This window comes from Staurois parvus, unplaced genomic scaffold (assembly GCF_062004578.1).
Source record: "Staurois parvus isolate SC_StPar_1 unplaced genomic scaffold, SC_StPar_1.0 ptg002258l, whole genome shotgun sequence".
NCBI classification, from domain to species: domain Eukaryota; kingdom Metazoa; phylum Chordata; class Amphibia; order Anura; family Ranidae; genus Staurois; species Staurois parvus.
This window is the reverse complement of record NW_028320054.1, coordinates 399,075-423,990: the sequence shown is the minus strand read 5'-3', so window position 1 is coordinate 423,990 and position 24,916 is coordinate 399,075. Positions and strand designations below refer to the sequence as shown.

Below are 24,916 nucleotides of genomic sequence, written 5' to 3'. Positions count from 1 at the left end.
GGAAGGAAGGCAGCAAATGTTGGACATTCTGGTTACAGTGCATTTCTCTCTGAAATTCTGAGGAAAATGGGTCGTTCCAGACATTGTTCAGAAGAACAGCGTACCTTGATTAAAAAGTTGATTGGAGGGGAAAACATATAAAGAAGTGCAGAAAATGATCGGCTGCTCAACTAAAATGATCGCAAATGCTTTAAAATGGCAACCAAAAGCTGAAAGATGTGGAAGAAAGAGAAAAACTACCATTGGAATGGATAGAAGAATAGCCAAAATGGGGCGGACTCAGCCAACAATCAGCTCCAGGAAGATGAAAGAAGGTGTGACGTTCCCTGTGAGGACTGTTACAATTAGAAGACGCCGATGTGAAGCCAAGCTATCTGCAAGAAGTCCCCGCAAAGTCCCATTGTTGGGAAAAAGACGTGTGCTGAAGAGGTTACAATCTGCCAAAGAGCACATTGACTGGCCTAAAGAGAAATGACACAACATTTTGTGGACTGATGGAAGTAAGATTGTTCTTTTTGGGTCTAGTGGGCGGAGACAGTTTGTCAGACGACCCCCAAACACTGAATTCAAGCCACAGTACACTGTGAAGACAGTGAAGCATGGTGGTGCAAGCATCATGATATGGGGATGTTTCTCATACTACGGTGTTGGGCCTATTTATCGCATACCAGGGATCATGGATCAGTTTGAATCCATCAGAATACTTGAAGAGGTCATGCTGCCTTATGCTGAAGAGGAAATGCCCTTGAAATGGGTGTTCCAACAAGACAAAGACCCCAAACACACCAGTAAACGTGCAACATCTTGGTTCCGGACCAACAAGATGGACGTTATGGAGTGGCCAGCCCTATCCCCGGATCTTCATCCAATAGAAAACTTGTGGGGTGACATCAAAAATGCCGTTTCTGAGGCAAAACCAAGAAATAGAGAAGAACTGTGGAATGTGGTCCAATCATCCTGGGCTGGAATACCTGATCACAGGGGCCAGAAGTTGGGGGACTCCATGCAACACAGATGTACAGCAGTTCTCAGAAACAGTGCGACTACAACCAAATATTCATGAAGTCAGTCAAAGGAAAGCAAAATCTTCAAACATTTCTCAGTTTATATAGTGAATGTTTGAGTTTGTAAAGAAGAATACCAACACGGCCATTTTTTTGAACCGTCTAATATTCACTTTTCTTCCATTTTTTTTAGAGGAACACCACAAATTTGATGTATTTTTCTTCATGTTGTGATTTGGAATAGAATGTGTCGTGTTCCCAATGCATTTGTGTGGATGGAAATAAAAGGATTAGAAGGATTTTCAGCTTTATTCACTTTTTTCAACACACTGCTATTATTTTGAACACAACTGTATATATTGCTGACCATCAGATTTACAGTGCTATATTGTTTTTTACATAACTCGGACAACCCCTTTAAGGTTTTTTTGGCATTTTATATCTTAAATGCACTTATGTGAATTAATAGTGATTTGGAATTTAAATTTGGTTAAAAACCCATAATATAAAAAAAATACCAAAAATTAAAAAAAATTGATAAATTTAAAGACAATTTTGCATTTTGTGGCAAATCATGACTTCTAGGAGTTTTACATAGAATTACATATTAGTCAACGAGTGATTAGAAGATGTATAAAAAATGTTTTTATAAAAATTGAAAAAAGTGATAAAAAAAGAGGGGAGCCACCTGCTCTATCTAGAATGTAGCCTATTATACATACAAAGATACATTAGACGGTAAAATAAGAACAAAAAACATATATAACATGATTCCATAATTCACAAGCTATATGGAGGTAAAAAAGTTAAAAATTTAAAATATGAAATCAGAGTACATCTCTAATAGAAGAAATCATAAAAAACATAAACTCAAATGATGTAAAAAAACATAAATAAAAAAGGCATAAGAATAGTAGTTTAAAATAACAAAATGATAAAATATACAGAATAGAATGCTATGGACTAGAATCAGATGCCGTAAAAATGTCTACCATAAAAATGTAATACCAGAAACAGAAAAGGCATAAAAATAGTAACATAAACTGATAAATGATAAAAATATATAGAATAGAATGCTATGGACTAGAATCAGATACCATAAAAATGTCTAAAACCACAATAAAACTCAGCATAAGAAGACGTATAGTGAATCGTAGATAATGAATAAATAAAAAGGCAGGGCTCTAATAAAGACCTAAATGAAATGTCAAAGATAAAAAATCAAAAACCAGCTGTTATCTATAAAACAATTAATGTCTATGTCGTGGCCTGCAGGGCTTAATGTCCTCATGTCATAGATCCACTTTGTTTCCATTTGTGAAACAAGTCTGCTTTTGTTGGACCCTCACCAATGGTTTTGAATTATATCTATACCACCTGCTATGGTGGTATCTGTAATGTTTTGATAGTGAATGTTCCTTCAAGCCCCTCTTAATATTGTAAATGTGCTCCCGGAATCTATCCCTTAGTCTTCTAGTAGTAGCGACCTATGTACTGCTTGTGACATGGGCACTCAAATAGATATACAGCATAGCGACTGTTACACGTTATGAACGAAGATATGTTGTAAGTTCTTCCTGTGGATGTGGATGTAAAGGATTCTGTTTTCTTTAAAGAAGTCTTGCTCTGCTGGAAAATGACACGTTTTTTACATGGGTAAAAGCCTTTCATGGTAGTAAAAAAAAGTAGATCTTAAAGGGGGATCTATTACATTAGGAGAAATCCTTTTTCTTAGGGTGGGTGCTTTTCGAAAAATGATTTCTGGCCTTTCAGGTAGGACTCTAGACAAAATAGGGTTTGCTCCCAAAATATTCCAGTTCTTGTTAATAATCTTACTAACTGTTTTGAATTGTATGGAGAAGGATGTTACAAATGGACAGAACTTGCCGCTTCTCTGGATAGTAGAATTAGACAACATGGAATCTCTGTTTAGACCAGCTATATGCTCCATTTCCATGTCTAACTTAGCTTTATCATAACCTTTTTCAATGAACCTCTGTAGCTTTGGTGTGGTAAGCTTCTATATTGGTACAATTCCTTCTCACCCTCATAAATTGGCCCTTAGGGATAGTAGCTAGCCAGCTATCTGTCGAGATGTAACTATTTCTATCGGTTTAACAATTTATAGGCATCTGAGATTTAGCCTTTTCGAGAGGGACCTTCTGCCAGACGTTTTTCAAAGAGCATAGGTTTAGGAAACTGCAGTGTAGAAGTCAGGGAAAGGGCAAAATGTCTTATTTACAAATAGCCATAGTGAGCTGCAGAGGGAAAATTATATTTAGATTGTAGTCGCTCTGTCAGGGAACGAGAAGATCGCCACGGCGCACGAATCTGCGCATGCGCAGGATCCCGACAAGGCATACAGGAAGGCGGGCACTAGGACCCAAGCGTGCCTGTCACCAACGACGGCACCGGGCAGGCACTAGGACCCAGGCGTGCCTGTCGGCGCCGGGCGGGCTATTTAAACTGGCCATTGCAATGTCCAACTTGCCCTATGGTCTTTATCCTCTGCTTGTGTCCTGATCCTGTGTGTGTACCTTTGTTGCCGAAACCAGCCTGCTCCTGATTACTGCTGACCATCTCCTGCCCTGACCCCTGGCTTGCCTCTGAACCATTCTTCTGCCTGCTCCTGATCGTCTGACCTCTCGTTGCTGAACTTGGCCTGTGACCAGACTATCCTTTGTCTGCTGCTCTGATTCCGTTCTGCCTCCACAGTTCCCGACCCGGCCTGTCTGACTCCGCTACTTGCTTCACGGTGTGTCCGCATCCATCCATTCTGCACGGATCTATCTCTTTACCTCTCAGGTCTTCCCTGCCTCTTCACGTTAGGCTCTTACCCAGCTATGTTCCACTAGCAGTCCTCTCTACTACAGTTAGGGTGTACCCGGGGTCTCAGCCTGCTCCAAGTCCATCCCCACCATCAGGGGCTCTGGTGAACAAGCAGACTGGGGCTTAGACTCCAAGCAATGGTGAATCCAAGACTGTGGATCCATAGAGCTATCCGTTAGATCGTGACACGCACAAAGGAAAGTAGCTTTCATGTAACGGGGTCTACTAGCTGTCGAAATTGAAATAATTGTAATCATAACCAAGGGGATATCATTAATGTGGATAGACTGGCACTTCGGGGTTATATAGGAAAGAGGTCATTAAAGAAGCATTGTTGTCATGTGATACCTACACTTCAGCATATTCCATACCTTGAGGAGAAAGGACATGGTGCACAGAAGTCTACAAGAGGGCACTATTGCACTTGCATTCCACAAGAGGATATTTGGGTGGACCAGAGCCAGCCAAAGTTTTTCCACCTCCATCCACCTATTATAAGTGAACAGAGTGGACCAGGAAGATAGATCTCTCACCTACGCTGCATGATAATAGGATAATAGGGAAGGGAATCCCAAACCCCCATCTGTTAGGAATGTGAATCAAACCGATCTTGTGACTCTATGGAGCTTGTATGCCCAACTAAAGTCCAATAAATCTGCTTGTAACTTCCGGAGATGAGTGGGGGGGATAGGGATTGGTAATGTTAGAAATCGGTACAAAAGCTTGGGGAGCAGGGGCGGACTGACAACTCATGGGGCCCCTGGGCAATAGGGGATCATGGGGCCCCTGTGTTCTTGCCCAAACTCAAAAAAGCCTATGAAATAGGTACCAGGGGCATCTCATGGGGCCTCCTACTGACCCCGGGCCCTCAGGCAGTGCCCGAGTTTCCAAATGGTCAGTCTGCCCCTGTTGGGGAGTATATTCATTTTAACAGAGATAATGCGGCCTATCCATGAATTATGGTAAGTCTTCCATTTGAGATGAGTCGCTCGTATGGATTTAAAAAGGGGAAGAAATTTTCCTTGTATAAGAAGGCATAGGACGAAGTAATATGGACACCGAGATATTTGATTGAGGAGGTTCTCCATTCATAAAAAAAAGTGGAAGATAAATGATGGATATCCAACTGAGGGATATTTACAGGGAGAAACTCCGATTTGGAGCCTCTCTACCCAACCCCCAGCTCTTCGTGGGGGTTGAGTAGAGAGGTGCGAATCTGGGTCAGAGTAAGGAGAATGTCATCCGCAAAAAGAGAAATTTTGAATTCTCTGCCTTGGACCGGGATACCCCGTATATCGGAATTAGTGCAAATATGAACTGCCAGTGGTTCGATACAGAGTGCAAATAATAAGGGAGAAAGGGGCAGTCTTGTTGCATCCTGATTTTAATGGAAAAAAAAAGAGGACGAAATCGCAAAAAGCCATTTTACCTGGGCCGTAGGAGAAGTGTATAGATCAGGGGTGGGCAAACTTTTTGACTTGAGAGCCGCAATGGGTTCATATATTGGACCCGGGGGCCGGAACAAGAGTAGATGAATGATGTGTATGTGTCATCCATAGTAAGTATAGTAATATTCCCCCATAGTAAGCATAGTAATTCATCCCCCATATAGTAATTCATCCCCCATAGTAATTCATCCCCCATATAGTAATTCATCCCCCATATAGTAATTCATCCCCCATATAGTAATTCATCCCCCATAGTAACTCATCCCCCATATAGTAACTCATCCCCCTTATAGTAATTCATCCCCCCTATAGTAATTCATCCCCCCTATAGTAATTCATTCCCCATAGTAATTCATCCCCCATATAGTAATTCATTCCCCATATTAATTCATCCCCCATAGTAATTCATCCCCCATAGTAATTCATCCCCCATATAGTAATTCATCCCCCATAGTAATTCATCCCCCATATAGTAACTCATCCCCCATATAGTAATTCATCCCCCCTATAGTAATTCATCCCCCATAGTAATTCATCCCCCATATAGTAATTCATCCCCCCTATAGTAATTCATTCCCCCTATAGTAATTCATTCCCCATAGTAATTCATCCCCCATATAGTAACTCATCCCCCATATAGTAATTCATCCCCCCTATAGTAATTCATCCCCCATAGTAATTCATCCCCCCTATAGTAATTCATCCCCCCTATAGTAATTCATCCCCCATAGTAATTCATCCCCCCTATAGTAATTCATCCCCCATAGTAATTCATCCCCCCTATAGTAATTCATCCCCCCTATAGTAATTCATTCCCCATAGTAATTCATCCCCCCTATAGTAATTCATCCCCCATATAGTAATTCATCCCCCATAGTAATTCATCCCCCCTATAGTAATTCATCCCCCATATAGTAATTCATCCCCCATATAGTAATTCATCCCCCATATAGTAATTCATCCCCCATATAGTAATTCATCCCCCATAGTAATTCATTCCCCATATAGTAATTCATCCCCCATAGTAATTCATCCCCCATATAGTAATTAATTCCCCATATTAAGTCCCCAAGTCCCCCCTGTGTCAATTCACTTACCTTTGCTCCGCGCGTTCCTCTCGCCGTGTTCCCGCGTCGTTCCGGTCTTCAGGGCGGACTGTGAGAGGAGCCTAGCTCCCCTCCCCTCACGTTCATCACGCTGCCCCGCCTACACACATTCTGACAGCCGATGTTTACCACGCTCTGCGGGCCGGATTAAAAGGTCCGCCAGGCCGTATACGCCCATTGCTGGTATAGATGAAGGATTGCTCTGAGGAAGGGGCCTTTAAAACCTGCATAAGCAAGGGTTTCAAAAAGAAAAGGCCAGCTGAGGCAATCAAACGCCTTTCCAGCATCAAGATCTTTTGTCTTACGATCGTTTGTCTCTGCTGGCAATAACAACTAAGTCAATCACCCGTCTCGTGTTGTCACCTGCCTGGCGGAACGGGACAAATCCTACCTGATCCTTGTGTATTAATGATAGAAGAACCTCATTGAAACGTATGGATAGTAATTCGGTGAATATTTTGAAATGTGAATTCAGTAGGTCTATCGGTGTGAAGTTAGTACAAAGAGTGTGATCTTACTCTGGTTTAGGTATTATCGTGATGTAGGAGCGCTGCATGTCCGCCACCATAGGGTTTTGGTGTAAAAAGCGTACCGTATGTGGCAGCAAAATAGGAAGAAAGGACTTGTAGTATTCGTACGGAAGACCGCCCGGACCCGGAGACTTACAATTAGGGGGCGATTTAAACGTATTCTCTATTTCTTCATCTATAATAGGTTTATAAAGAGATTGGAGATCAGAGGAGGAGAGCTTAGACATACCACTGTGCGCCACATAGTGCCGAATGTGGGATAATAAAGATGGGGGAGCAGGTCGTGTGGGATATCTGCTGCATTATAGAGCTGGGCATAATAGTCCCTGAATATCTGCATAACAGAGGTGTGATTGAGGGGTACCCTCCTTGTCTCTAATGGTTTGTGACATAGAAGAGTAGGTTTTGCCTTTTCATTTATTACCTAAATGAGCTATCCGTTTTGCGCATAAACTGTTGGGTGGTGGCCAGCTACCGTTTGTGGTGTGTCTGGTGTGGGGGTGTGTGGACAGTGGAAGAGTGGTTAACACCGGGGTTCCGGCTTTTGGATAGCTTGAGGAATCTTAGAAGGTTGTGCCAATTTCTATGCTGCTCCTCAACCCTAATTAGTGCACCAGATTGTATGTAAGATTTGTATCTGTCCATGTGTGTGGTCAGCCAGCTGGATTGGAGTGGAGTCTCCCTCCGGTGGTGGCCAAGAGGTAGTGCGGGCTGTGAAAGTACCGTATTTTTCGCTCCATAAGACGCACTTTTTTCCCCCCAAAAAAGAGGGGGAAATGTCAGTGTGTCTTATGGAGCGAATATGGAGCCACCACCACCGTGTGAGAATACCGGGCCGTCTCTTATGTGCAGCAGGATCTTACCTGCTCCTTGGTCCAGCGCTGCACAATCTTCCCACGCCGGCTTCTTCCCGCCACAGCATCTGTGACAGCCGGGTGCCCAGAGCGCATGCGTGAGAAACGCTGCGCTTTGTGAATGGTGCAGCATCTTCTGGGACACATGATGGTCCCAGAAGACGCCGGACCAATCACAAAGCGCAGCGCTTCTCGCGCATGCCCACTTGGTACCCGGCTGTCAGCCAGATGCCCACACTAAACGGAGAACAACTCCATGGAAGTGGGAGTGGGTACCTGTCAAATTCAGGTACCCGCTCCCCCTCCCTCCCCTGAACATTTCTTCTGGCAGTTATGGCTGCAATCTTTCTTGGTCTACCTGAACTTGGCTTGATATCAAGAGATCCCCGAACTTTCTACTTTTTATTAGGTGATTTTACAGTACTGATTGACATATTCAAAGCTTTGGACATCTTTTTATTTCCTTTTCCATCTTTATAAAGTTCCATTACCTTGTTACGCAGGACTTTTGACAGTTCTTTTCTGTCCCCCCAGGCTCAGTATCTAGCCTAGTCAGTGCTTCCACGTAACAACTAACAAACTCATTGACTATTTAAACACTGACACTGATTGCAATTTAAAAAGCCACAGATGTGGGACATGAACCTCTAATTGGCATTGGACCCCGTGTGTGTCACCTTGTGTGTCTGTACCAAGGATGAACATTCCAGGGGGCGGAGACTTCTGATCCGGGCCATTTGGGTGATTTCTGTTATCATTATGATTTAAAAAGGAGCCAAACAACTATTTGATAATAAATGGCTTCATATGATCATCATCCTTCAATAAAAGAGCATTTTTTGGCAGATCAGTCATATTTTCAATATCAATGCCAAAATTTCACAATTTCTCCCGGGGTATGCAAACTTTTGAGCACAACTGTATTTCGGAGAATATTACCTTGGAGGTCCTTCCCTTCAACTTGCAGCCTAGTTCTTTAAATTGATATACTACTTTTGTCATAGTGTAATATGAAAAAAAAAATCTTAAAAAAGAGACATTTGAATAAAAAAGAAAATAAATTATACAGGTTTTTTTTTTCGTACTGTCACCAGTCAGTGTCCCTGATCACCGCCGTGCCAGCTATATGATGACGCTGTACTGCACTGGTGACAGTATGTAAAAAAAAAGATTGTGAACATAATTTGTTTAATTTTCTCATTTTCCGAAAAATGACAAAAAAATTACAACTTCAAAAAACTCGCCATGCCTCTTATGAAATATGTTGTATTGTCTACTTTGTAAAAAAGGGTCATTTGGGGGATATCTGTACCGTCCTGATATTTGGGGGATATCTGTACCATCCTGACATTTGGGGGATATCTGTACCATCCTGACATTTGGGGGATATCTGTACCGTTCTGACATTTGGGGGATATCTGTACCGTCCTGACATTTGGGGGATATCTGTACCGTTCTGACATTTGGGGGATATCTGTACCGTCCTGACATTTGGGGGATATCTGTACCGTCCTGACATTTGGAGGATATCTGTCCCGTCCTGACATTTGGGGGATATCTGTACCGTCCTGACATTTGGGGGATATCTGTACCGTCCTGACATTTGGGGGATATCTGTACCGTTCTGACATTTGGGGGATATCTGTACCGTCCTGACATTTGGGGGATATCTGTACCGTTCTGACATTTGGGGGATATCTGTACCGTCCTGACATTTGGAGGATATCTGTACCGTTTTGACATTTGGGGGATATCTGTACCGTCCTGACATTTGGAGGATATCTGTACCGTTTTGACATTTGGGGGATATCTGTACCGTTCTGACATTTGGAGGTATCTGTACCGTTCTGACATTTGGAGGTATCTGTACCGTCCTGACATTTGGAGGATATCTGTACCGTTCTGACATTTGGGGGATATCTGTACCGTCCTGACATTTGGGGGATATCTGTACCATTTTGACATTTGGGGGATATCTGTACCGTCCTGACATTTGGAGGATATCTGTACCGTTCTGACATTTGGGGGGTATCTGTACCGTCCTGACATTTGGGGGATATCTGTACCGTCCTGACATTTGGGGGATATCTGTACCGTTTTGACATTTGGGGGATATCTGTACCGTCCTGACATTTGGAGGATATCTGTCCTGTCCTGACATTTGGGGGATATCTGTACCGTCCTGACATTTGGGGGATATCTGTACCGTTTTGACATTTGGGGGATATCTGTACCGTCCTGACATTTGGGGGGTATCTGTCCTGTCCTGACATTTGGGGGATATCTGTCCTGTCCTGACATTTGGGGGATATCTGTCCTGTCCTGACATTTGGGGGATATCTGTCCTGTCCTGACATTTGGAGGATATCTGTACCGTTCTGACATTTGGGGGATATCTGTACCGTCCTGACATTTGGGGGATATCTGTACCATTTTGACATTTGGGGGATATCTGTACCGTCCTGACATTTGGAGGATATCTGTACCGTTCTGACATTTGGGGGGTATCTGTACCGTCCTGACATTTGGGGGATATCTGTACCGTCCTGACATTTGGGGGATATCTGTACCGTTTTGACATTTGGGGGATATCTGTACCGTCCTGACATTTGGAGGATATCTGTCCTGTCCTGACATTTGGGGGATATCTGTACCGTCCTGACATTTGGGGGATATCTGTACCGTTTTGACATTTGGAGGATATCTGTACCGTTCTGACATTTGGGGGGTATCTGTACCGTCCTGACATTTGGGGGATATCTGTCCTGTCCTGACATTTGGGGGATATCTGTCCTGTCCTGACATTTGGGGGATATCTGTACCGTTCTGACATTTGGGGGATATCTGTACCGTCCTGACATTTGGGGGGTATCTGTACCGTCCTGACATTTGGGGGATATCTGTACCGTCCTGACATTTGGGGGATATCTGTACCGTCCTGACATTTGGGGGATATCTGTACCGTCCTGACATTTGGGGGATATCTGTATCGTCCTGACATTTGGGGGATATCTGTATCGTCCTGACATTTGGGGGATATCTGTACCGTCCTGACATTTGGGGGATATCTGTACCGTCCTGACATTTGGGGGATATCTGTACCATTCTGAAATTTGGGGGGATATCTGTACCGTTCTGAAATTTGGGGGGATATCTGTACCGTTCTGACATTTGGGGGATATCTGTACCGTCCTGACATTTGGGGGGATATCTGTACCGTTCTGACATTTGGGGGATATCTGTACCGTTCTGACATTTGGGGGGATATCTGTACCGTCCTGACATTTGGGGGATATCTGTACTGTCCTGACTAGAGATGAGCGAAGAAATGAAAAATTCGATTCGGCTGATTCGGCGAATTCCAGTATGAAATTTGATTCAATGTGAATTTCTCCGCTACGAAGATGACTTATAAAAAGGGTTTCTAGGCTTCAGAGAGCCTTTAAATTAGTGCAGAACACTGTACCTTTAATTTAAATGCCCTTGGAGATCAGGAAGGAGAAGGAGAAGGAGAAGGAGAAGGAGAAGGATGAGAAGAAGGAGAAGGAGAAGGATGAGAAGAAGGAGAAGGAGAAGGATGAGAAGAAGGAGAAGGATGAGAAGAAGGAGAAGGAGAAGGATGAGAAGAAGGAGAAGGATGAGAAGAAGGAGAAGGATGAGAAGAAGGAGAAGGATGAGAAGAAGGAGAAGAAGGAGAAGGATGAGAAGGAGAAGGATGAGAAGAAGGAGAAGGAGAAGGATGAGAAGAAGGAGAAGGAGAAGGATGAGAAGAAGGAGAAGGAGAAGGATGAGAAGATGGAGAAGGAGAAGGATGAGAAGAAGGAGAAGGAGAAGGATGAGAAGAAGGATGAGAAGAAGGAGAAGGAGAAGGATGAGGAGAAGGAGAAGGAGAAGGAGAAGAAGAAGGATGAGAAGAAGGAGAAGGAGAAGGATGAGAAGAAGGAGAAGGATGAGAAGAAGGAGAAGGATGAGAAGAAGGAGAAGGAGAAGGAGAAGCAGAAGGAGAAGGATGAGAAGAAGGAGAAGGATGAGAAGATGGAGAAGGAGAAGGATGAGAAGATGGAGAAGGAGAAGGATGAGAAGAAGGAGAAGGAGAAGGATGAGAAGAAGGAGAAGGAGAAGGATGAGGAGAAGGAGAAGGATGAGAAGAAGGAGAAGGATGAGAAGAAGGAGAAGGAGAAGGATGAGAAGAAGGAGAAGGATGAGAAGAAGGAGAAGGATGAGAAGAAGGAGAAGGATGAGAAGAAGGAGAAGGAGAAGGATGAGAAGAAGGAGAAGGATGAGAAGAAGGAGAAGGAGAAGGAGAAGCAGAAGGAGAAGGATGAGAAGAAGGAAAAGGAGAAGGATGAGAAGATGGAGAAGGAGAAGGATGAGAAGAAGGAGAAGGAGAAGGATGAGAAGAAGGAGAAGGAGAAGGATGAGAAGAAGGAGAAGGAGAAGGATGAGAAGAAGGAGAAGGATGAGAAGAAGGATGAGAAGAAGGAGAAGGATGAGAAGAAGGAGAAGGAGAAGGATGAGAAGAAGGAGAAGGAGAAGGATGAGAAGAAGGAGAAGGAGAAGGATGAGAAGAAGGAGAAGGAGAAGGATGAGAAGAAGGAGAAGGAGAAGGATGAGAAGAAGGAGAAGGAGAAGGATGAGAAGAAGGATGAGAAGAAGGAGAAGGAGAAGGATGAGAAGAAGGAGAAGGATGAGAAGAAGGAGAAGGAGAAGGATGAGAAGAAGGAGAAGGAGAAGGATGAGAAGAAGGAGAAGGAGAAGGATGAGAAGAAGGAGAAGGAGAAGGATGAGGAGAAGGAGAAGGATGAGAAGAAGGAGAAGGATGAGAAGAAGGAGAAGGAGAAGGATGAGAAGAAGGAGAAGGATGAGAAGAAGGAGAAGGATGAGAAGAAGGAGAAGGATGAGAAGAAGGAGAAGGAGAAGGATGAGAAGAAGGAGAAGGATGAGAAGAAGGAGAAGGAGAAGGAGAAGCAGAAGGAGAAGGATGAGAAGAAGGAAAAGGAGAAGGATGAGAAGATGGAGAAGGAGAAGGATGAGAAGAAGGAGAAGGAGAAGGATGAGAAGAAGGAGAAGGAGAAGGATGAGAAGAAGGAGAAGGAGAAGGATGAGAAGAAGGAGAAGGATGAGAAGAAGGATGAGAAGAAGGAGAAGGATGAGAAGAAGGAGAAGGAGAAGGATGAGAAGAAGGAGAAGGAGAAGGATGAGAAGAAGGAGAAGGAGAAGGATGAGAAGAAGGAGAAGGAGAAGGATGAGAAGAAGGAGAAGGAGAAGGATGAGAAGAAGGATGAGAAGAAGGAGAAGGAGAAGGATGAGAAGAAGGAGAAGGATGAGAAGAAGGAGAAGGAGAAGGATGAGAAGAAGGAGAAGGAGAAGGATGAGAAGAAGGAGAAGGAGAAGGATGAGAAGAAGGAGAAGGATGAGAAGAAGGAGAAGGAGAAGGATGAGGAGAAGGAGAAGGAGAAGGATGAGAAGAAGGAGAAGGAGAAGGATGAGAAGAAGGAGAAGGATGAGAAGAAGGAGAAGGAGAAGGAGAAGCAGAAGGAGAAGGATGAGAAGAAGGAGAAGGATGAGAAGATGGAGAAGGAGAAGGATGAGAAGAAGGAGAAGGAGAAGGATGAGAAGAAGGAGAAGGATGAGAAGAAGGAGAAGGAGAAGGATGAGAAGAAGGAGAAGGATGAGAAGAAGGAGAAGGAGAAGGATGAGAAGAAGGAGAAGGATGAGAAGAAGGAGAAGGATGAGAAGAAGGAGAAGGATGAGAAGAAGGAGAAGGAGAAGGATGAGAAGAAGGAGAAGGATGAGAAGAAGGAGAAGGATGAGAAGAAGGAGAAGGATGAGAAGAAGGAGAAGGATGAGAAGAAGGAGAAGGATGAGAAGAAGGAGAAGGAGAAGCAGAAGGAGAAGGATGAGAAGAAGGAAAAGGAGAAGGATGAGAAGATGGAGAAGGAGAAGGATGAGAAGAAGGAGAAGGAGAAGGATGAGAAGAAGGAGAAGGAGAAGGATGAGAAGAAGGAGAAGGATGAGAAGAAGGAGAAGGATGAGAAGAAGGATGAGAAGAAGGAGAAGGATGAGAAGAAGGAGAAGGAGAAGGATGAGAAGAAGGAGAAGGATGAGAAGAAGGATGAGAAGAAGGAGAAGGATGAGAAGAAGGACAGTTCTGTGACAGTTTCTGTCTATTTCTGACAGTTCTGGGACATTCACTCCATACAGCGGTTGAAACATTGTATCTATTTGTTTCCATAAATGGATCCATTTATGGAAACAAATAGATACAATGTTTCAACCGCTGTATGGAAGGACAGTCCCAGAACTGTCATTAATAGTCTATTTCTGACAGTTCTATGACATTCCCTCCATACAGCGGTTGAAACCGCTGTATGGAGTGAATGTCCCAGAACTGTCATAAATAGTCTATTTCTGACAGTTCTGGGACAATCACTCCATACAGCGATGAGAAGAAGGAGAAGGATGAGAAGAAGGAGAAGGATGAGAAGAAGGAGAAGGATGAGAAGAAGGAGAAGGAGAAGGAGAAGGATGAGAAGAAGGAGAAGGAGAAGGATGAGAAGAAGGATGAGAAGAAGGAGAAGGAGAAGGATGAGGAGAAGGAGAAGGAGAAGAAGAAGGATGAGAAGAAGGAGAAGGATGAGAAGAAGGAGAAGGATGAGAAGAAGGAGAAGGATGAGAAGAAGGAGAAGGAGAAGGAGAAGCAGAAGGAGAAGGATGAGAAGAAGGAGAAGGATGAGAAGATGGAGAAGGAGAAGGATGAGAAGAAGGAGAAGGAGAAGGATGAGAAGAAGGAGAAGGAGAAGGATGAGAAGAAGGAGAAGGAGAAGGATGAGGAGAAGGAGAAGGATGAGAAGAAGGAGAAGGATGAGAAGAAGGAGAAGGAGAAGGATGAGAAGAAGGAGAAGGATGGATCCATTTATGGAAACAAATAGATACAATGTTTCAACCGCTGTATGGAAGGACAGTCCCAGAACTGTCATTAATAGTCTATTTCTGACAGTTCTATGACATTCCCTCCATACAGCGGTTGAAACCGCTGTATGGAGTGAATGTCCCAGAACTGTCATAAATAGTCTATTTCTGACAGTTCTGGGACAATCACTCCATACAGCGGTTGAAACCGCTGTATGGAGTGAATGTCCCAGAACTGTCAGAAATAGACTATTTATGACAGTTCTGGGACATTTACTCCATACAGCGGTTGAAACATTGTATCTATTTTTTTCCATAAATGACATTCTGCAGATACACTTAGAGGAGCGCTGCAGATACACTTTTGCCGGCTTGGAATTATTCTTATTTTCATCCTACTTCTTCTTCTTCATCCTCATCCTCATCCTTTTCTTCTTCTTCTGAGGATGAGGATGAGGATGAAGAAGTAGAAGAAGAAGTAGGATGAAAATAAGAATTCCAAACCGGCAAAAAGTGTATGTGCAGAGTTCCTCTATTTCTGACAGTTCTCTGACAGCTCCTTCACATGTACAGCGGTTGAAACATCTGTATCCTAAATGGATACTAATAGATACAATGTTTCAACCGCTTTACATGTGTTCCTTCTGTCAGAGAACTGTCAGAAATAGCGGAGCTCACTGCAGGGACACTTTTGCCGGCTGATCTGGAAATATTCGATTCGCGCACCCGAAGTAGGCAAAATTTCGGATTCGACGCGAATCGAATATTTCCTGAAATTCGACTCGAATTCCGGTTCGCCTGGTTCGATTCGCTCATCTCTAGTCCTGACATTTGGGGGATATCTGTACTGTTCTGACATTTGGGGGGTATCTGTACCGTCCTGACATTTGGGGGATATCTGTACAGTCCTGACATTTGGGGATATCTGTCCTGTCATCTGGGGGGATATCTGTCCTGTCATCTGGGGGGATATCTGTCCTGTCTTGACATTTGGGGGATATCTGTCCTGTCATCTGGGGGGATATCTGTCCTGTCTTGACATTTGGGGGATATCTGTCCCGTCCTGACATTTGGGGGGATATCTGTCCTGTCCTGACATTTGGGGGGATATCTGTCCTGTCCTGACATTTGGGGGGATATCTGTCCTGTCCTGACATTTGGGGGATATCTGTCCTGTCCTGACTCTTGGGGGATACCTGTACTTTCCTGACATTTGGGGAATATCTGTACTGTTTTTTTGGGCCTCAAGAAATTAGAGCTCCCGTCAGTACTTCAGGTTTGATCGATTTTCAGGTATATCCCATAGTTTGTGAACTCTATAACTTTCCTACAGACTAAATACTGATTTGAGTTATTTTCACCAAAGACATGTAGCAGAATACATCTCGGTCTAAATTTATGAAGAACAATTATATTTGCTAACTTTTATAACAGAAACAAAGAAAAACATGTTTTTTTTCTACATTTTCTGTCGTTTTCTGTTAATTTAGCAAAAAATAAAAACCCCAGCCGTGATTAATACCACCAAAAGAAAGCTCTAGTTGTGTGAACGAAATTATAACATTTTTGTTTGGGTACAGTGTTGCATGACTGCGCAATTGTCATTCAAAGTGTGAGAGCGCTAAAACCTGAAAATTGGTCTGGGCAGGAAGGGGGTAAAAGTGTCCGGTATTAAAGTGGTTAATAGCAAAAAGTAAAAAAATATTGTTTTTTTTTCCGCAAAATTGTCAGTCTTTTTTTTATAGCGCAAAAAATAAAAATGCACAGGTGATCAAATACCACCAAAAAAAACTCAATTCGTGGGAAAAGGAAATTTAATTTGAGTGCAGCGTTGCATGACCGTGCAATTGTCGGTTAAAGTAAAGCAGCACCGTAACGCAAAAAAAAAATGGTCAGGAAGGGGAGGGGGAATCCTCTGGTGGGAGAAGAGTTAAACTACAGGCTTGGGGGGCGCCTTAAAGCTGCACACGGTGTTACAGAACAGTCCGATTTTCAGGGACAGTCTCAGCGACAGCATGCACAGAGGAACTGATTATTTTCTTGTACAATTATCTTGGCTTACATACAGCAGAAGCGCCCCAATCTGACTCACTTCATTTTATTCAATCTATTCAATTCAATGTAGATACGTTTTTTTTGGTGGTTTTAGCAGCAACGTGTATTTTCCATCAGGCAGTTATTGACACTTTGAAGAGAAGTCAGGGAAGTCTCCATGGGAAGATTGTAGATGATATCAGCATTAAGTGTGATGTATAATCACATCGCCCCCCCATGGGGTTCGCTGATATCGGTTCTGATTACAATGATAGATGGAGATTGAGTTGGACAGCATCCAGTATTCCCATGTTCACTATACAAAGTGTATCTAATATACAGGACAACACTGCATCCAGAATGTATTCCCAGCGCTTAACTTTTGCCACATTTTGTTATGTTAAAGCCTTATTCCAAAATTGGTTGAATTCATTTTTTTCCTCAACATTCTACAAACAATGTAGAATGTTCATTTTGAAATCTTTGCAATTTGCTAAAAATCAAAAACGAAAAAAAAAACCCCATGTACATAAGTATTCCCAGCCTTTGCCATGACACTCATAATTGAGCTGTGGGGCATCCTGTTCCCACTGATCATCCATGAGATGTTTCCACAACTTAATTGGAGTCCACCTGTGGGACATTCACTGGATTGGACATGATTACGAAAGGCATAAACCTGTCTATATAAGGTGCATGTCAGAGCACAAACCAAGCCATGAAGTCCAAGGAATTGTCTGTAGACCTCCGAGACAGGATTGTATCCAGGCACAGATCTGGGGAAGGGTACAGAAAATGTTCTGCAGCATTGAAGGTCCCAATGAGCACAGTGCCCCACATCATCTGTAAATGGAAAAGTTTGGTACCACCAGGAATCTTCCTAGAGCTGGCCGCCCGGCCAAAATGAGCGATCGAGGGAGAAGGGCCTGAGCCAGGGAGATACTCAAGCACCCGATGGTCACTCTGAAAGACCTCCAGCATTTACCTGTGGAGAGAGGAGAAACTTCCAGAAGAATAACCATCGCTGCAGCACTCCACCAATCAGGCCTGTATGGTAGAGTGGCCAGACGGAAGCCACTCCTCAGTAAAAAGCAAATGGCAGCCCGCCTGGTGTTTGCCTAAAAGCCCAGATGCGATTTCTCCTGCGCTCAAGGACCCAGGCCGGTGGCGAGTAGATGGTACCAAAACCAGAAAAAAGCGACCACCAGTGCATACAAGGTTGTGCAGTTCCAAACAAGGCTGGGGAAGCCCGACCAATACTGCAAAGTGAAACAAAAACGAGAAGTGCACCAACCTTGCGCAGTACCTCAGTAACCAAATTTTATTAATAAAGAATGGTACTCACAAACAGCGAATAAAATGAGGCATGTAGTCCTCAAAGGGACTTCAGAGATAAGGAGCCAGCGCGAATCCCATCATGGGGGTAGACACTCGGTACAGCATTTGCCAAAAAGCACTTGAGGGACTCTCAGACCATGAGAAACAAAACTCTCTGGTCTGATGAAACAAAGATTGAACTCTTTGGTCTGAATGCCAAGTGTCAAGTCTGGAGGAAACCAGGCACCGCTGACCACCTGGCCAATACCATTCCTACAGTGAAGCATGGTGGTGGCAGCATCATGCTGTGGGGATGTTTTTCAGAGGCAGGAACTTGGAGACTAGTCAGGATCAAAGGAAAGGTGAATGCAGTAATGTACAGAGACATCCTTGATGAAAATCTGTTCCAGAGCGCTCTGGACCTTAGACTGGGGCGACGGTTCATCTTTCAACAAGACAATGACCCTGAGCACATAGCCCACATAGCAAAGGAGTGGCTACGGGCCAACTCTGAGAATGTCCTGGAGTGGCCCAGCCAGACTTAAACCCAATTGAACATCTCTGGAGAGATCTGAAAATGGCTGTGCACCGCCGCTCCCCATCCAACCTGATGGAGCTTGAGAGGTACTGCAAAGAAGAATGGGAGAAATTGGCTCAAAAAAGGTGTGCCATGCTTGTAGCATCATACTCAGAACAACTCGAGGCTGGAATTGGTGCAAAAGGGGCTTCAACAAAGTATTGGGCAAAGGCTGGGAATACTTGTGAACATGTTTTTTTTTTTTTTTTAATAAATTGCAAAGATTTCAAAAACTAGCTTCTTTCACATTGTCATTATGGGTTATTGTTTGTAAAATGTTGAGGAAAAAATGAGTTTCATCCATTTTGGAATAAGGCCGTAACATAACAAAATGTGACAAAAGTTAAGTGCTGGGAATACTTTCTGGATGCTCTGTATGTATGTAATAAGGCCGTACAGACAGGAATGAGGTGTAGAGGGCAATGCACCAATCAGGTTTTATGTTACATCAGTTTAGATGAGTCACACCAAAGAGAGGTGGCTGCTGATTGGTTGGTCTGGGTTCCTGTAGTCTGTATATTGAGGTTTACTACTCACCTTCACATTGTGGAGGATTATCCCACCTAATGGAGGTTCCACTCTTCACACATTGTACAGAGGGGTAGGGAGGGTGATATCCATCCGGACAATTTACTGTCACTGTATCCCCAATATCATAAAATGTCTTCTCTGGATCCATCTTCACCATTGTCCAATCTGACTTCCTACACAGAGCTGGAAAGAGATCAGAAGAATGGGACAATGGGGAAGAGACTATTTATTTTCTTTTAGCACAAAATGTATGTATCTGTAGGGTGATCAGTAGGGATGAATGACCTGACAATGTATGTATCTGTAGGAGGATCAATAGGGATGAATGACCTGACAATGTATGTATCTGTAGGGTGATCAGTAGGGATGAATGACCTGACAATGTATGTATCTGTAGGGTGATCAGTAGGGATGAATGACCTGACAATGTATGTATCTGTAGGAGGATCAGTAGGGATGAATGACCTGACAATGTATGTATCTGTAGGGTGATCAGTAGGGATGAATGACCTGACAATGTATGTATCTGTAGGAGGATCAGTGGGGATGAATGACCCGACAATGTACGTATCTGTAGGAGGATCAGTAGGGATGAATGACCCGACAATGTATGTATCTGTAGGAGGATCAGTAGGGATGAATGACCCGACAATGTATGTATCTGTAGGGTGATCAGTAGGGATGAATGACCTGACAATATACGTATCTGTAGGGTGATCAGTAGGGATGAATGACCTGACAATGTATATATCTGTAGGGTGATCAGTGGGGATGAATGACCTGACAATGTATGTATCTGTAGGAGGATCAGTAGGGATGAATGACCTGACAATGTATGTATCTGTTGGGTGATCAGTAGGGATGAATGACCTGACAATGTATGTATCTGTAGGGGGATCAGTAGAGATGAATGACCTGACAATGTACGTATCTGTAGGGTGATCAGTAGGGATGAATGACCTGACAATGTATGTATCTGTAGGAGGATCAGTAGGGATGAATGACCTGACAATGTACGTATCTGTAGGAGGATCAGTGGGGATGAATGACCCCGACAATGTATGTATCTGTAGGAGGATCAGTAGGGATGAATGACTTGACAATGTATGTATCTGTAGGGTGATCAGTAGGGATGAATGACTTGACAATGTATGTATCTGTAGGGTGATCAGTAGGGATGAATGACCCGACAATGTGCGTATCTGTAGGGTGATCAGTAGGGATGAATGACCCGACAATGTACGTATCTGTAGGGTGATCAGTAGGGATGAATGACCTGACAATGTATGTATCTGTAGGGTGATCAGTAGGGATGAATGACCTGACAATATACGTATCTGTAGGGTGATCAGTAGGGATGAATGACCCGACAATGTATGTATCTGTAGGGTGATCAGTAGGGATGAATGACCCGACAATGTATGTATCTGTAGGGTGATCAGTAGGGATGAATGACCTGACAATGTATGTATCTGTTGGGTGATCAGTAGGGATGAATGACCTGACAATGCATGTATCTGTAGGGGGATCAGTAGGGATGAATGACCTGACAATGTATGTATCTGTAAGGTGATCAGTAGGGATGAATGACCTGACAATGTATGTATCTGTAGGAGGATCAGTAGGGATGAATGACCCGACAATGTATGTATCTGTAGTAGGATCAGTAGGGATGAATGACCTGACAATGTACGTATCTGTAGGGTGATCAGTAGGGATGAATGACCTGACAATGTATGTATCTGTAGGGTGATCAGTAGGGAAGAATGACCTGACAATGTATGTATCTGTAAGAGGATCAGTAGGGATGAATGACCCGACAATGTACGTATCTGTAGGGTGATCAGTGGGGATGAATGACCTGACAATGTATGTATCTGTAGGGTGATCAGTAGGGATGAATGACCTGACAATGTATGTATCTGTAGGGTGATCAGTAGGGATGAATGACCTGACAATGTATGTATCTGTAGGGTGATCAGTAGGGATGAATGACCTGACAATGTACGTATCTGTAGGGTGATCAGTAGGGATGAATGACCTGACAATGTATGTATCTGTAGGGTGATCAGTAGGGAAGAATGACCTGACAATGTATGTATCTGTAAGAGGATCAGTAGGGATGAATGACCCGACAATGTACGTATCTGTAGGGTGATCAGTGGGGATGAATGACCTGACAATGTACGTATCTGTAGGGTGATCAGTAGGGATGAATGACCCGACAATGTATGTATCTGTAGGGTGATCAGTAGGGAAGAATGACCTGACAATGTATGTATCTGTAAGAGGATCAGTAGGGATGAATGACCTGACAATGTATGTATCTGTAGGGTGATCAGTAGGGATGAATGACCTGACAATGTATGTATCTGTAGGGTGATCAGTAGGGATGAATGACCTGACAATGTACGTATCTGTAAGGTGATCAGTAGGGATGAATGACCGGACAATGTACGTATCTGTAGGGTGATCAGTAGGGATGAATGACCTGACAATCTATGTATCTGTAGGAGGATCAGTAGGGATGAATGACCAGACAATGTATGTATCTGTAGGGTGATCAGTAGGGATGAATGACCAGACAATGTACGTATCTGTAGGGTGATCAGTAGGGATGAATGACCAGACAATCTATGTATCTGTAGGAGGATCAGTAGGGATGAATGACCAGACAATGTATGTATCTGTAGGGTGATCAGTAGGGATGAATGACCAGACAATGTACGTATCTGTAGGGTGAACAGTAGGGATGAATGACCTGACAATGTACGTATCTGTAGGGTGATCAGTAGGGATGAATGACCTGACAATGTACGTATCTGTAGGAGGATCAGTAGGGATGAATGACCCGACAATGTATGTATCTGTAGGAGGATCAGTAGGGATGAATGACCAGACAATGTATGTATCTGTAGGGTGATCAGTAGGGATGAATGACCTGACAATGTATATATCTGTAAGGTGATCAGTAGGGATGAATGACCTGACAATGTATATATCTGTAAGGTGATCAGTAGGGATGAATGACCTGACAATGTATATATCTGTAAGGTGATCAGAAGGGATGAATGACCTGACAATGTACGTATCTGTAGGGATGAATGACCTGACAATGTATGTATCTGTAGGGTGATCAGTAGGGATGAATGACCCGACAATGTATGTATCTGTAGGGAGATCAGTAGGGATGAATGACCTGACAATGTACGTATCTGTAGGAGGATCAGTAGGGATGAATGACCTGACCATGTATGTATCTGTAGGGTGATCAGTAGGGATGAATGACCCGACAATGTACGTATCTGTAGGGTGATCAGTAGGGATGAATGACCTGACAATGTATGTATCTGTAGGGTGATCAGTAGGGATGAATGACCTGACAATGTATGTATCTGTAGGGTGATCAGTAGGGATGAATGACCCGACAATGTACGTATCTGTAGGGTGATCAGTAGGGATGAATGACTCGACAATGTATGTATCTGTAGGGTGATCAGTAGGGATGAATAACCCGACAATGTATGTATCTGTAGGGTGATCAGTAGGGATGAATGACCTGACAATGTGTGTATCTGTAAGAGGATCAGTAGGGATGAATGACCCGACAATGTATGTATCTGTAAGGTGATCAGTGGGGATGAATGACCCGACAATGTATGTATCTGTAGGAGGATAAGTAGGGATGAATGATCTGACAATGTACGTATCTGTAGGGTGATCAATAGGGATGAATGACCTGACCATGTATGTATCTGTAGGGTGATCAGTAGGGATGAATGACCCGACAATGTACGTATCTGTAGGGTGATCAGTAGGGATGAATGACCTGACAATGTACAGTACGTATCGGTAGTAGGATCAGTAGGGATGAATGACCTGACAATGTATGTATCTGTAGGGTGATCAGTAGGGATGAATGACCTGACAATGTATGTATCTGTAGGGTGATCAGTAGGGATGAATGACCTGACCATGTATGTATCTGTAGGGTGATCAGTAGGGATGAATGACCCGACAATGTATGTATCTGTAGGGTGATCAGTAGGGATGAATGACCTGACAATGTACAGTACGTATCTGTAGTAGGATCAGTAGGGATGAATGACCTGACAATGTACGTATCTGTAGGGTGATCAGTAGGGATGAATGACCTGACAATGTATGTATCTGTAGGGTGATCAGTAGGGATGAATGACCTGACAATGTATGTATCTGTAGTGTGATCAGTAGGGATGAATGACCTGACAATGTATGTATCTGTAGGGTGATCAGTAGGGATGAACGACCCGACAATGTATGTATCTGTAGTGTGATCAGTAGGGATGAATGACCCGACAATGTATGTATCTGTAGGGATGAATGACCTGACAATGTATGTATCTGTAGGGATGAATGACCCAACAATGTATGTATCTGTAGGAGGATTAGTGATGAATGACCTGACAATGTATGTATCTGTAGGGTGATCAGTAGGGATGAATGACCTGACAATGTATGTATCTGTAGGGTGATCAGTAGGGATGAATGACCTGACAATGTATGTATCTGTAGGGTGATCAGTAGGGATGAATGACCTGACAATGTATGTATCTGTAGGGTGATCAGTAGGGATGAATGACCAGACAATGTACGTATCTGTAGGGTGAACAGTAGGGATGAATGACCTGACAATGTACGTATCTGTAGGGTGATCAGTAGGGATGAATGACCTGACAATGTACGTATCTGTAGGAGGATCAGTAGGGATGAATGACCCGACAATGTATGTATCTGTAGGAGGATCAGTAGGGATGAATGACCAGACAATGTATGTATCTGTAGGGTGATCAGTAGGGATGAATGACCTGACAATGTATGTATCTGTAGGGTGATCAGTAGGGATGAATGACCAGACAATGTACGTATCTGTAGGGTGAACAGTAGGGATGAATGACCTGACAATGTACGTATCTGTAGGGTGATCAGTAGGGATGAATGACCTGACAATGTACGTATCTGTAGGAGGATCAGTAGGGATGAATGACCCGACAATGTATGTATCTGTAGGAGGATCAGTAGGGATGAATGACCAGACAATGTATGTATCTGTAGGGTGATCAGTAGGGATGAATGACCTGACAATGTATATATCTGTAAGGTGATCAGTAGGGATGAATGACCTGACAATGTACGTATCTGTAGGGTGATCAGTAGGAATGAATGACCAGACATGTATGTATCTGTAGGGTGAACAGTAGGGATGAATGACCCGACAATGTACGTATCTGTAGGGATGAATGACCTGACAATGTATGTATCTGTAGGGATGAATGACCCGACAATGTATGTATCTGTAGGAGGATCAGTAGGGATGAATGACCCGACAATGTATGTATCTGTAGGAGGATCAGTAGGGATGAATGACCTGACCATGTATGTATCTGTAGGGTGATCAGTAGGGATGAATGACCCGACAATGTACGTATCTGTAGGGTGATCAGTAGGGATGAATGACCTGACAATGTATGTATCTGTAGGGTGATCAGTAGGGATGAATGACCTGACAATGTATGTATCTGTAGGGTGATCAGTAGGGATGAATGACCCGACAATGTACGTATCTGTAGGGTGATCAGTAGGGATGAATGACTCGACAATGTATGTATCTGTAGGGTGATCAGTAGGGATGAATAACCCGACAATGTATGTATCTGTAGGGTGATCAGTAGGGATGAATGACCTGACAATGTATGTATCTGTAGGAGGATCAGTAGGGATGAATGATCTGACAA

The 24,916-nt window shown here is 43.4% G+C and overlaps 1 protein-coding gene across 1 annotated transcript in view; it reads right to left on the bottom strand.

The window, feature by feature from the left end:
• The window catches only part of LOC149431447 (C4b-binding protein alpha chain-like), an 80,884-nt gene that overhangs the window by 6,349 nt on the left and 49,619 nt on the right, over nt 1–24,916 (bottom strand). Inside the window, exon 5 of the mRNA XM_089665597.1 lies at nt 19,149–19,325. Coding sequence (XP_089521723.1) covers nt 19,149–19,325 — 177 coding nt within the window. The remainder of the gene's footprint in view (nt 1–19,148; nt 19,326–24,916) is intronic.